At 40.4% G+C, this 12,523-nt stretch overlaps 1 protein-coding gene across 1 annotated transcript in view; it reads left to right on the top strand.

The window, feature by feature from the left end:
• Prex2 (phosphatidylinositol-3,4,5-trisphosphate dependent Rac exchange factor 2) overlaps positions 1-12,523 on the top strand; it is a 268,825-nt gene that overhangs the window by 213,561 nt on the left and 42,741 nt on the right. Inside the window, exon 35 of the mRNA XM_050142087.1 lies at positions 1,196-1,310. Coding sequence (XP_049998044.1) covers positions 1,196-1,310 — 115 coding nt within the window. The remainder of the gene's footprint in view (positions 1-1,195; positions 1,311-12,523) is intronic.

The raw sequence follows: 12,523 nt of genomic DNA, 5'->3' as shown, positions 1-12,523 counted from the left end.
CATTCTGAAAAGTAAGATGTTTGTTTAACCCGAGCATGAATGATTAGCCTTTGAGTGGCATCTCCATGCTTGTGTGAGTCGCCTACCCAAGAGCCTCTCGGTGGACTGTCGCCATCAGGTCATTGACTATACAGGGTCTCAGTGTTCAGTCTCAGCTAACCCTGATTAATGAGTAATCAGCCCAACATGGAAAAATAGTGATGCTGGCAATTGGGATGTGCTAAAGAGAGGCATAGAATGCTACCTTCCTGGGAAAAGGTTAACACTCTCGACTGAGAAAGATGCAGAGTAGGACCAGCTCCTCTACTATCATTGTGAGGTTGAAGAATTCTTGTGCTTTTTGCGATCACACACAGTACATAAGTGCTTAGTGAAAATAGAAAGGGCATTACACAAATGGTGTGTGTGTGTGTGTGTGTGTGTGTGTGTGTGTGTGCTGTGACAATCCAAACAGTTTCCAGTAGAACCCCTGGTTTCAGCATCTGCTGCAGGTCTGACATGGAATGCATCCCGCATCCCGTGAAAGAAAAGACTATTGCATGCATATCCATGGAAACAAATTGGGAGAAAGGTCTGATTGTAAGGGTGACAAGGAAACGAGGTGAAACTGTTGTGTGAATTTATCCCTGTGACTTGTGCAGGGATCAGAAGCTCTTATGATTTCGCCGCTTTCTCTTCATGGGCAGAACAGGGGATGCTCATGCAAATGCGGATTTCCACCCCCTCCCTTTACCCCCACTCTTACCCCCTCATTTCACCCCCTCCCCTAGTACAGGTACACAATGCAGGCTTCTGTTTTGGTTGCAAATTCCCGTTACAAAAGACTTAAGTTTTACTTTGTTTTCAGAATACTTCTTGGGTCTGCAGTTTCTCAAAATAATCAACTGAAAATAATCCTCGAATTTTGGGGTAGCATTTTCTAGTCTTCTACAATGAATTCAAAATGTTTCAAAAATAGAAGATAGTCTAAACCAGAAATTTCCTTTGCCTACTTAACAAGAAAACAAATTTTACCAACTGCTTGATATATATTTTGAGAGCACAGGGCCCATTTTCGTTCATTTTTGGAGGCATCTGTTGCATATGTGTTCATGCTAGACACTCTGGTGTAGCTGTTGGAAATCAGCGGGGTTAGAGGCAAGGCACAGAAGCTGAGTTCCAAGACTGTGTGTGAACGGTTAACTTGTTTCTGCAGCCTTGGAGAGCATGGAAGGATATTGCTATAGAGACAATGTTTCCGTGGAACAGTTTCAAGCCCAGATAAACGCCGCCTCCCTGGAAAAGGTCAGACAGTACAATCAGAAGCTCAGGTATGTAACCTCCACTCTTGTTGACTTAGCCTTGCTTTTCCTATTAGGCTGTCTGCTTTGGCCACATGAGCAGGATTTGTAACATTTTCATTAGCTTAGATTATTGGTATTCCCTTTGGTATTTATAATGTTTAATGTCTCATATACCCTAATGGCTATGCCCCGTGAAAATGAATAAGAAAAAGAGTTTTAGAATGTTGTGTGCTGACGTTTTAATTTCTAGAGAAAATGAAGGGATGTGATTTAAGTATAGCAGGGGAAATTTCATTATTTTATGTTGTGGCGACATCTACAGAAAGGGTCATTGAATTGCTGGGAAAATTCTTTCTTTCACGTGCCACTAAACAGCTGGCCCCTTGTATGAGGGGTGGGGAAGCTCTTATGAAGATATGACAGCTATATGCATGTTTTTGAAAAATATGACTTTATCCAAGTAAATGACACTTGACTTTTAATATTATATGTCTTCCTACACCATGACTGTTTTGTTATTATATATATTTTTTGTTATTTTTTTGTTATTATAGATATTAGCAGAGTTGGAAGCTTTTAAAGATGGATTCTTCCCTCATAGTTGGCTTTGAATCTAACCTATTTTCCTGGTAACACCACAAAAGAAAAAGTCAGCTACCGTCTCTTCAGGATTTAAAATAATAACTGGTAGAGTAGTGATATCAGGGTTTGGTTGAGACTCACTAAGGGAAAGCTACTTCTTCCTGACTCAAAGAATAGAATCTGCTTTCTAGCTGAAGTCCTACCTGGGTACTTAGCCTTCTCATGGCCCTAAGATTAGAACATTGTACACTAAAGTCTTCTGCAGCTGGGCCTGACAGTCACCTGACTAGAACACTGAAGCTGAAGCTGCGCTGAGGAGACAGGAGGAATGATTATCCCCCATTGAGATGATGTACTTACACTGCAGAGAAGCCCTTGGTGCCCCATGCCACACTGCTAAACCTGCCTGATTTTGTTCTTCCTCCTTTTAGATCCTAGTCAAAAGACTGAGCTTGCTCAGGGCTTTTTTCTTTTCTTTTCTTTTCTTTTCTTTTCTTTTCTTTTCTTTTCTTTTCTTTTCTTTTTTAACCTATGTTGGAAGGTGTCCTTGTTCCCTCCCTTTCTACTGCGCAGCTGCTTTGCTAAGCATGAGGGTTTTCTTGGACCCAAACTCAAAATGGAGTGACATCTTCTTCCTCTTCACCATCTCCCTACTCTGTGCAGCTTCTGAGATCTACACCTTGCCGGTCCTATTGTTATTCCTTCCAGACTCTAAGAAAATGATCCTCAAGATTCCTTCTATGGCCATTTAAAAATTCTCTTATTAGTATGACTAAGACTCCAAAGGGGGAACCACAGATTTCCTTGATAATATAATAGCAAGGAAAATGACTTATAACCAGCGGAAGGGAACTGCACTGTAACTTAGAAACTTTTATTTTCCGCAATTGTTAGAAGATCTTCCTCCCCACCCCTCTCTGTCTGTCTCTCTCTCTTTCTCTCCCCATGAACTGGTTGACAGATCACTTGTAAAATTACTTGACAAATTAGATTTTTTAAAACACTTTGAAAGTTAACATACAAAATAATATATTTCATTATAGTATTTTCATGTATACATATGGCACTATACTTTATTCTTATCCATTCTCTCTCCCTGGGGTCCTTTTTCTATGTACCCCTTCACTCTGCCCTCCTCTGACTGTGTTTTCCATTGCTGTGTTTTCCTTATCCCCACCCTCTCTTGAGATCTCTTCCTCCCCTCTTACTATCCTCTTTATAATTTCATGATTTTACACACATGCACACGCACACGCACACACACACACACACTCACACATGTGTATGCTGGGAGGGAGAGAGTGAGGACACAAGAGAGAGTTACAGATTTATAGTGTCATTCAATAAGACAGTATGATGCCTAGCTTTATGAGTCTGGCTTATTTTGCTTAGCATTTATTTTTAAAGGAAAAAAAATTGTCCTAGCTTTAGTTTTTGTAAAAATGATACTGTGCCTTCCTGCCACACACACACACACCACACACCACACATATATACACTGCAACTACTCTGAAGATTAAATTAATTCCCAAAATGACCAGCAGGGGGTGTTTGTTGGTCCAGGTGATTTTCTTCCTCTAGTAATACACACCTGTCCCTTCTCCAGTGCTCTCTGCTTCATCCGCCATTCATCATTGTTAGGAAATTTTATGTTCCTAATTTTTTTCAATTATTTATTTCCTCTTCCTTAGTAAATCCAATCTGAGATTCTGATGATTCATTTTCAATTGGCTTATCCTATTTCAATTTTGTTTCCTTGTCTAGATCACTGTTCCTCAGAGCTACAAAATGTACTAACTCTTTTCATAGGAAAGAAAAGTGTTAACCTTAAATCCATAATCAATTTGTTCCTAATTCCCCTAATAAGAAGCATTGGCTTAGGAAGATTAAGTTTGGTCTTGAGATTGCTAGAGGAGAATTTTGCCTTCCCAGCTAGTTAAATATATCCCTAGGTTGTTTTTTTAACTTTATCCAAAGTGAAGCTTTTCTATAGAACACGCAGGCTAGAGCATGCATCCGTAGGCTAGAGCATGCATCCGTAGACTCATCTTAAGAAAATAGACCATTGCTGAAGCATCCTACTTAACACTGTCTCAGAGCACCAGTCTTGTTTTTATCCGCTCAGTATTTTGCTTCCAGACCATGCCCCCTCCTATTTGTAGGTCTTTCATGATTTCCTGTTGTCTCCAGGGGAAATATCAAGCTCCTTAGTTTGGCCATGAAGCTCGTACATGGCCCAGCCCTACGTTTCCTTTCCCCACAGAGGCGTCAATCCTGTTCGCCTTCCTGACTGTGCCTCATCCTTGCCCTCTCTTGACTCCTCGTCTTCATTAGCATCTGCCTTCTCTGCTTCCCAGCTCCTGAGAAAGCCGTGCTTATGATTCATCTTCTCACACTGCTGTAGTCTTCTTTGTATTCATTTATTATAGACTTGGAATGAATCCTGGGTAGCAGATGTTTCAAAAGATGCCTAGGAGTTTAATGTACAGCCAGAATTGAAGACCAGCTCCTAAATCAGAAGTTCTTTAAAGGACAGTCCCCAGAGCAGCAATGGCAGTGTCTCTGCGAGCTTCTGAAAACCTCTTGAGTGTGCCCCACTGCCTGGGTTGTAACAAGCTTTCCCCATGATTCATTTTTTCTCACACTCAAATTTCAGAACCACTATCCATACCTAAATGATGGAGCAGCCCCCTCCCAGTGTTTTATGTTAATTACAGCTGTCGGTTTTTCTTCTAGATGATGTTATTGTTATACATCACTCACCTTCTTTATTGTAATATCAATTCTTTGAGTTGAGGGCTTAGCTGACTTTAATGTCCCTTCTTGTATTTATCAAAATATTGGTGCATAAAAAGCTCTCCACTGAGGTGTGTTGAATCACATTACTGATATTGGTTATTTTTGTATTGCTCTGGCAAAATGCTACATACAAATAACTTGAGAGAAAAGTTTAAATCATGGTGACGGGAACACAGTGCATCATGGAGGGGTAGTAGGAGTGTGAGGTGGTATCTCCTTCCTTCTTGGGTCACAGAGTCAGACCCAAGCCAGAAGCAAGTATAACAACAAAAGCCCAATCTTAATGTCCTCCTTCTGACAGTATCCACATTGCATACTCTTGACTTCCAGACAACACCAACAACTGGAACCAAATTATCTAAACGCATGCACTGTGGGGGATATGCCACACACTTTGTCCAAACTATAGCAATGATATTTATGCTGAACTAGCAGAAAGCTATGGGGAGTAAAACCTAACTTCCTAATTCTCATGACTCTACTTTAATCAGAAATTTGTGTGTGTGCACTCATGCACGTGCACTTGTTTGTGTGCATATACACATATACCTATATACAGCTATTTATATATCTATATATAATATCTGACAGGACAGTTATCGATGATTGCGAAGAAAATAAAAAAAGTGTTGCACACAATTCTGCTTTTATGAGAAAACATTGTAATGTATCTCTCTTCAAGAAAGGTTTGTAAATGTAGGTACTCCGTGGTAAGAAAAACATTAGGTGCCTTTGTCAGTAATAACCTGCTATCAGTCTGCCCTCCTTGATACACATAGATTTCCTGTGTACAGGAAGGCAATTATCTTCCTCCTTCCAGAAGTGCCTTCTCCTCTTGCTTGTTTCTTGAAAATGTAGTCAATTTCTTCTTTAACATTTTCCTGTGGCTTTGCCCAGATACTTCACCAATCTGCTTTTGTTTTTCAGAGCCACGAAGTAATATTGACCATTTCAAGAAAGCTGACTGACCCTCTTAAAAACAGAGCTTTTTTCTTTTTCTTTTCTTTTTTTTAATTCCCCATAACCAGAGTGGATGGGTTCTTCCATCCACTTTCTTTCACTCTTTCATCATCTAATACTGAACGTATTTTATTTACTCATTGGATTTCAGAAAACATCTTTTTGGCCTTCACCTGTGTGATTAGAAAACATTTTTTCAATGACAAGCTTCAGAAAATAAACTCGAGCTAGTATAAACAAAACAATGTATTGACTGTGTGACGCAGACATCCAGGGCTGCGGTGACTTCAGTCTGGGGTATAAGTGCTCTCCATTCTGTTTGGCACTCCTTTCCTCTGTGTGGATGCATTTCATTCTCCCATCGGGGCAAATGTGTTCACTAGAGACCAATGTTACTCATAGAATGAGAGACAGTTACCCTGCATCACCAGCTCTACTGAAGGATCTGGGATGGACTTGCAGCTAGAGCCTGGTCCTTTCCAAGGACCTTGAGTATGATGGGCCAGTGGACCATCACATGAGAAGGGTTTTGTGAGAGTAGAAGCACTGGGTGCTATTGGTGTGGAGCAGCCTAGAGTAGATGGGCACAATTGTCGACCTAGCAGAAAATGACAAATGTCAACCCTACCAAATCTTTAGGATATTTGGAGTCAGTCCCACGAAAGAAAAGTTATATGATTATTTAAAATCTTAATGTTCCCCTTGTTATTGTTATCATTTCCATTATAGGGAAAAGGCAAGGCTATCCATCCATTGATTGGCAAAACCAAACATTAAATCAAAGAACTATTTTTCTCTAATGACACTAAGTATTTTTCCCCTATACAAGGCCATTGCAGTGAGCAGAGTGAATTTTTTAATACTGAAAACAAAAATTTCTACTACTGCTTCCTGTTGTAAGAGGAGTGGGCTGGCCATGTCCTGCCACCTGGCTAGCTTAACCCCGAAATAACCACACAGAACTTGTATTAATTAAATTACTGCCTGGCCCATTAGCTCTAGCCTCTTATTGGCTAACTCTCACATCTTGATTAACCCATTTCTATTAAATCTGTATATCACCGCAGGATTGTGGTTTACCAACAAGAGTCTAACCTACATGCATCTCAGGCAGGAGACGCCCCACTGGCCTCCATGGCTATGATTTTGTACAATAATTCATTTATTTACCCAACATATTTGAGGTTATCATAAGAGGAAGAAAGACATGATGCTTGAATATTGCATCGCAAGGAGACACGCTTGCCAGGACAAAGGGAAAGTAAAAAAAAAAAAAAAAGTAAATTTTAGATAGAAGTTTTTGTTCTGCCAAGTCCCATAGCTATTCAGTCCCAAAGAAACACACAGAAGCTTTTATTAATTTTAAACCATTTGGCCTATTATCTCAGGCTTATTATTAACTAGCTCTTACAACTTAAATTAACCCATAATTCTTTAATTCTTACCTATGTTTAGCCTTGTGGCTTGGAATCTTCATCAGTGAGGCATTCTCTTCTTGCTTCCTCTGTGTCTGACTGGTAGCTGCATCTCTGCTTCCTCTTCCCAGAATTTTCCTCAACTGGTCATCCTGCCTACACTTCCTGCCTGGTTATCGACCAATCAGCATTTTATTAAAACAATATGTGACAAATCTTTACAGTGTACAAGAGCATTATCCCACAGAAGTAAATCAATCCTTGCAAATATTGTGTGGTACTTTTGCCTCAGGTCCTGAGAAGATGCCATCTTGGACTTTGTCCTGTAGCCATTGCAACTCGACTAGAATGATACAGGGGTACCAAGTGGTACACCAATGATAATGAAGCTCTTGGCACTCCCTGGGGAGGAGCAGGAGACCCGTGCCTGGGATTTAACTTTCGATTCCCACTCCATCACCTACACCAGCATTAAGTGATCTAGTAGTAAAAGGTTGATTAAAAACCAGGCATTATGATGCAGATTCTATGAGCTCACCATCCATGATGGGGCAGAACTTTGCAGTGTTGCTGCTATATTCCTGTAATTAGCCCTCCAGCTATGGTCTGCAAGAAAGCCCAGTAAACTCACTGATCTCCCAAAATTAGACTTTGGCAAAGTCTGACACCATAGCCCTGGCCCTTTTCTGAAGTTGCCAGCTTGGCACTTTACCCTGTGAACAAGGCTGAACTAGCATAAATAGTTCCAGAATGTTTCTAGAATGTAAGCTCCTTCCTAGACCAAGCCAGAAATCATTGATTCATTTATTTCTGTTTATAAAATAAGGACAACAGCTGAAGTGTTTGACTGTGAAATTCTGACAAATTCAGGAGTTAGGGAGTATTTGCTAACCCTAATATCTCTCTCTCCTCTCCTCTCCTCTCCTCTCCTCTCCTCTCCTCTCCTCTCCTCTCCTCTCCTCTCCTCTCTTCTCCTCTCCTCTCCTCTCCTCTCCTCTCCTCTCCTCTCCTCTCCTCTCCTCTCCTCTCCTCTCCTCTCCTCTCCTCTCCTCTCCTCTCCTCTCCTCTCTTCTCCTCTCCTCTCTTCTTTCTTGTTGCTCCTGGCCACGATCCATCCTTTCCATCAGCCTCATTTTGCCCATGCCCTACTTAAAGGCAATTTATCATTACTAAAACCTTTCATTTTTAACTCATCCTCTGCTGCAAAAATCACCACAATGGGGTGAGTAAGGATATAAATTGTAAATGTGAACAATATTCCCTGTAGCCAAGAAGTCCTTTAAGTTTTGGGTACTTAGGAAATGATTTTTTAGTATTACTTTTAATGTAAAATGAGTAGTAAAGTCAAACAGAACAAAAAAGAAACAAGTTCTGCATTAGCTGATACCATTTATTATTTATATGAAGTGACAGCTTCATACTGAATTTACAAGGGCTGGTGATCTGGGGTATCTGAATGTAAATCCATCATCTGTACAGAACAGGAGAAAATTACTCAGAGCAATGGTTCTCTTAAGATGTGCCTTTGGGAGTAAAGGACGGCACACATCCTTTAAAAAGTTTTTTATTTCTTTTAATGGGCTGGAAAAATAGCTGAGATTAAAAGCATGCACTACTCTCGCAAGGACCCGGGTTTGTTTCCCCACACCCATTACAGCACCTGTAATTCTAGTTCCAGGGACTCCAACACCCCCTTGTGGCTCTGTGGGTATCTGAAGTCACATGATGCACACACAGACCAATAGGCACATACACTACACATAAATAGAAAACAAATTTAAAGGACTTTTAAAAATTCAAAATATGCTCTTGATGATAAATAGAAGAAGCATAGTGGTTTTATGTCACAAAAATTACTAAAATTAGGACATCTGAAAAGGGATTGCAGGCACAGAATTTCTAGGAATAATATCTCCTCTGGGAATGACAAAAATAGGAGACCTCGGCCTTCAGGTATATGTAGGAGATGCGGTAAAGGTCGGCATTGGTCCAACGAATGCAGGTCAGAGTTCCACGTTCTGGATAGTATTTTCAACTGAGAAAGTGACAGCCAGAAGTGTGTGTTTTGATTACTCCCAGAAGCATGTCACTTCTCCACCTCCACAGGGAGATTTATGTCCCTGAATGCACACTGCCGACATGGGGCAGCGGTGCTGCATGCTGGGGCTGGGCTGTCATTTCACAGTTTTAGGTCCAGCTGTCAGACAACAGGAAAAGAAAAGGGGCAGAACACTTTCGGCTGTGGTGTGCTTTGCAGTCCCTGGGCTCACAGCTCATGTCCTTCTTTCTCTTGCTTTGGTGGCCTCACATGAGACATGCCACCCGTTCCTTGGTCATATGGCAAACAGTGCAGCCGAGGCTGAAGTGGGAAATATTATTTCCTATTGATGAGTGCATGTGTAAGCCATATTAAGTCCATGAAAGCACCAGCCAGTCTGAGCAAGCAGATGAGGGAGAGACAGACAGCATTAATTAGCATGTCAACGGTTTCTGTCTTTAAATTCCTTTTCTGTATAGAGCACCAGCTTTCAGAGTTAAATGATATGATACATTTTTAAAATTATACTGAAATCTTTTTTATTGATTTTTATTGAGATCTACATTTTTCTCTGCCCCCCCCCCCCCCCCTCAACCCTCTCCCAAGGTCCCCATGCTCCCAATTTACTCAGGAGATCTTATCTTTTTTTACTTCACATGTAGGTTACATCGATGTATGTTTCTCTTAGGATCCTCATTGTTGTCTAGGTTCTCTGGGATTGTGATTTGTGGGCTGGTTTTCTTTGTGTATATTCTTCTCCTCTGTGGTGTTTCTGTAGTTTTTACTCTGCCTTCCAGCAAAGTTGGTTTTGTTTGGTTGCTTGCTTGGTTAAAGTGTCCGTATCTTGGCATCTCTACAACTAGCTGCAAACCAAATGTGTACTTCAATTCCCTTCTGTTTTCAGATTGAGGATGCCGAATTTTCAGGGTTTTGCAGGAGGAGTGATCCTCCTGGTAGGAAAATGAAGCAAGTCTGTGAGGAATTTGAGTCAGTTTAGATGCTTTTGCACTTTTTAGATTTCTTTCTTATGTAAGAGGTACACGAAAGAACCACAGCTTACAACTACAGGTTTTACTTAAGTGACAGATATTCCCACATAGGAAAAGTGTGCACATTGTGGGGACTTAAGCGTTTATTCGGCAAATACCACCTGCCTGCCATGTACCAAGGGCAGCATTGCAGCAGCTAAGAGCCTGCCTGCCAGGATAGGTTCGCCTGTCCATTAAGATAAATGCTAAACCAAATGTTCCCCAACAATCAATGAAAGTAAGTGAGACAAACAATATCTAGGCCTCAGTGCAGGAAGAGAATCTATCTCACCTGCTGGGGGGTGAGGGGGGTGAATGACTGTTTTAGGAATTGGTAGTTGCTTGAGGAAGATCCTTTAAGCTGAGATCTGAAAGCAGAATGGGGTGGCCAGTGTTTAGGGGAGAGGGTCTGGGAAGTGAACTTGTCAGTGGTGGCAATTATTTTCCAAGAGAGGGAATGACATTTGCAAAAGTCCCAAAGGCAAGAGAGAGAGAGAGAGAGAGAGAGAGAGAGAGAGAGAGAGAGAGAGAGAGAGAGAGAGAGAGAGAGAATTTGTAAGGTGTGACTGGGAAACCCTTGACCCAGGGCACACTTCAGCTCCATGGCCTTGTGTCGGAGGTGTAATTATTTTGTAATTATTTAGGACCCATCTCGAATTCATCTTCCTGCAGGATGCCGTCTGTTACATCTAAAACTATAATTAATCAACTTCTTTCAAGCTGAGCAACTTTTGGAATTGCATTAGTTTTGCTGGGGTTAGGGAACTATGTATGTGATTTCCTCAATAAGATAAGGGAAAACGGATCGTAGTCTATATACTCCCACGTGGTTGTAGTGAATTAGAAATCATATTAGTTGCAATGCATGGCCGTACTATTTTCATATTATTATTATATTGAATTTATTTCACTTTCTGGTCTACTTTGTTTTATATCCATTTTTTTTTCAGAACATTTGAAGGGGGCAGATGCTGGCTCTGTGGGAGATCTCTCCAGAAAATTTATCAATATAGTCAAGGTTCATAAATTTCACATGAGATGAGAAGAGATAAAGTTGGAGTTGTGGTGACATTTTGAAGGCAGCATATCTCTTTTTTATTTGAAAAGTACTGTAATTCTGTGAAAACTGACACCATTGTTTTACTGAGAAGGCAATACAGTCGCATGTATATTAATGTGCTAATCTTGTTTCGCTCACCTAGGCTGTACTTTTTGAATTCAGTATCACTCCTTTGCCTTTGAGAACAAATATTTATTTACTTTCACCTTAAAGGAATTCCTAACGTAATATTCTGGTAAGGGAAACATGGGATTAGAATGACTAGTCTAGGAGTTTTCACATTTTTGTGATATATCCCTGCATATGGTAATATTTATCAGGAAGAATAGTTATATAGTCTGACAAGCAGAAGCAGATAAAATCATCTCCATTTTCTGAGCATCTTCAGGAAAGAATCATCTCTACCTAGATGCTAGGAGACTGTTGTTTCCCATCTGAACACTAAGGAGAAGCTACTGTTTTCCATTGCCAAGCTAAGAAAAGACACTTTGTTTTTGCCAGCGTAAAAGGAAGATCAGAATACTTTGTGCTCAGAACTTCTTTTGGAATAAATGCAAGTTGAATATGTCAGAGAAAAAAATAAGCACGCCCTAAGAGTTAGTTAAGGAAATATGCTGGGTGAGGGAAAATGCCCAGTGCTTGTGGAAGCAAAATTGATTTTTCACTCTGCTGACTTTTGTATCGGATCACAAGGACACTCTTAAAATGGCATAGCCAAGGCACTTTAGCCGCACCTTTTGATGAGCGTTCTTTCTATTGCTTTTCTTGGTCCCTTTTTGCTGGCATTTCAGATTTTGTTTTGTGGATGTACCGTGGAAGGTGAATGGATGACGATAAATTACTTTTAGTTTGATTCCGGAGACTTTGATACAGAAGGCATGATTCTAACTTAGAAGGAAAGACTATGGCTATATTGAAATCCTTGGTTGGGAGGGGAACCATAGCATGAAGTTTGTCAAATGAGCTGCCTGGTTAGACAGCTGAACAGAAGGCAGGTTCTGTATTTTGTAGATGAAAGTTTGTGAAATTCTGTCACTCATGTTGACTTTGCTTGGCTTTTTGTACATTCAGCCCAAATAACTCTAATTTCCATTGCTGGCCAGTTCCTCTGTCTCTTGCTTGGCATACCTTAGATTTCTGCCCGTATGCCATGATATCTCCCTGCTTCTTCTCATTTAGTCTTTTCTCCTTTGGATTTCCCAATGTGTCTATCTTACCTTGTGTTAACTCATATTCTTGCAGTATTGGTCTCTTTTTTTTCTTTTTATTTGTTTTCCCCCTTTTTTGATTTACACATTGCTAACAAAATGTCTACTAATAGATTATAAACAAGTATATATATATATATATATATATAT

Source organism: Alexandromys fortis, unplaced genomic scaffold, assembly GCF_014885135.2.
Source record: "Alexandromys fortis isolate MF-2015 unplaced genomic scaffold, M_Fortis_MF-2015_v1.1 scaffold_41, whole genome shotgun sequence".
NCBI lineage: Eukaryota > Metazoa > Chordata > Mammalia > Rodentia > Cricetidae > Alexandromys > Alexandromys fortis.
The sequence above is the reverse complement of the archived record's forward strand: the minus strand, read 5'-3'. Positions and strand labels throughout refer to the sequence as shown.